This window comes from Bos indicus, chromosome 15, assembly GCF_029378745.1.
Source record: "Bos indicus isolate NIAB-ARS_2022 breed Sahiwal x Tharparkar chromosome 15, NIAB-ARS_B.indTharparkar_mat_pri_1.0, whole genome shotgun sequence".
NCBI lineage: Eukaryota > Metazoa > Chordata > Mammalia > Artiodactyla > Bovidae > Bos > Bos indicus.
The window spans coordinates 49,135,525-49,136,707 of NC_091774.1; the positions used below are offsets into that span (position 1 = coordinate 49,135,525).

General features: G+C 45.9%; 1 protein-coding gene across 1 annotated transcript; it reads left to right on the forward strand.

Annotated features, from left to right (window-relative positions):
* Nucleotides 1–939, forward strand: LOC109569395 (olfactory receptor 52A1-like). Its single transcript, XM_019974742.2, has one exon. It carries the CDS (start codon nt 1–3, stop codon nt 937–939), a length of 939 nt encoding a protein of 312 aa, XP_019830301.2.
* The last annotated feature ends 244 nt before the right edge of the window (nt 940–1,183 follow it).

Sequence of the window (1,183 nt, forward strand, 5' to 3'; positions counted from 1 at the left end):
ATGTCCATTTCCAACATCACAGTCTTCATGCCTTCTGTGTTCACGCTAATAGGGATCCCAGGCCTGGAGTCTGTGCAGTGCTGGATTGGGATTCCATTCTGTGCCATGTATCTCACTGCTGTAATCGGAAATGCCTTGCTTCTGATCATCATCAAATCGGAGCCCAGCCTCCATGAACCCATGTACATTTTCCTGGGCATGCTAGGAGTCACAGATATTGCTCTTAGCACCAGCATTGTGCCCAAAATGCTTGGAATCTTCTGGTTTCATATACCAGAGATATATTTTGACTCTTGCCTGCTTCAAATGTGGCTCATTCACACATTTGAAGCCTTTGAGTCAGGCTTCCTCCTGGCCATGGCCCTGGACCGCTATGTGGCCATCTGTTATCCACTGAGACATGCTTCCATCTTCACCCCCCAGCTAGTCACCCAAATAGCAGCTATGGTAACACTCAGGGCTACCATTTTTGTGACCCCCAGCCTAGTACTGATAAAATACCAGCTGCACTTTTTTCATACAAAAGTTATCTCCCACTGCTACTGTGAGCATATGGCCATTGTGAAACTGGCTGCAGAAGATGCCAGGGTCAACAAAATCTATGGTTTGTTTGTGGCTTTCACTGTTGCTGGGTTTGACCTCATATGCATCTCATTGTCCTATGTACAGATATTTACCACAGTTTTTCGTTTGCCCCAGAAGGAGGCTAGGTTGAAAGCATTCAATACTTGCATCGCTCACATCTGTGTCTTCCTCCAATTCTACCTCCTTGCCTTCTTCTCTTTCTTTGCACATAGGTTTGGTTCTCACATCCCCCCTTACATCCACATCCTCTTTTCTAGCATTTACTTGCTGGTCCCTCCATTTCTCAATCCACTTGTCTATGGTGCAAAAACCAAGCAGATTCGCATTCATGTGGTAAAAATGTTCTCTTCTTAAAATTCACCATAATTTATAGTTTTGTTGTTTCCTCTTTGTACCATCAGTTCAGTTCAGTCGCTCAGTCATGTCCGACTCTTTGTGACCCCATGAATTGCAACACGCCAGGCCTCACTGTTCATCACCAACTCCTGGAGTTCACTCAGACTCACATCCATCGAGTCAGTGATGCCATCCAGCCATCTCATCCTCTGCTGTCCCCTTCTCCTCTTGCCCCCAATCCCTCCCAGAATCAGGGTATTTT

What these genes read in the sequence shown, in the direction of transcription:
- LOC109569395 (XM_019974742.2), top strand. Translation starts at nt 1, where the DNA reads ATGTCCATTTCCAACATCACAGTCTTCATGCCTTCTGTGTTCACGCTA.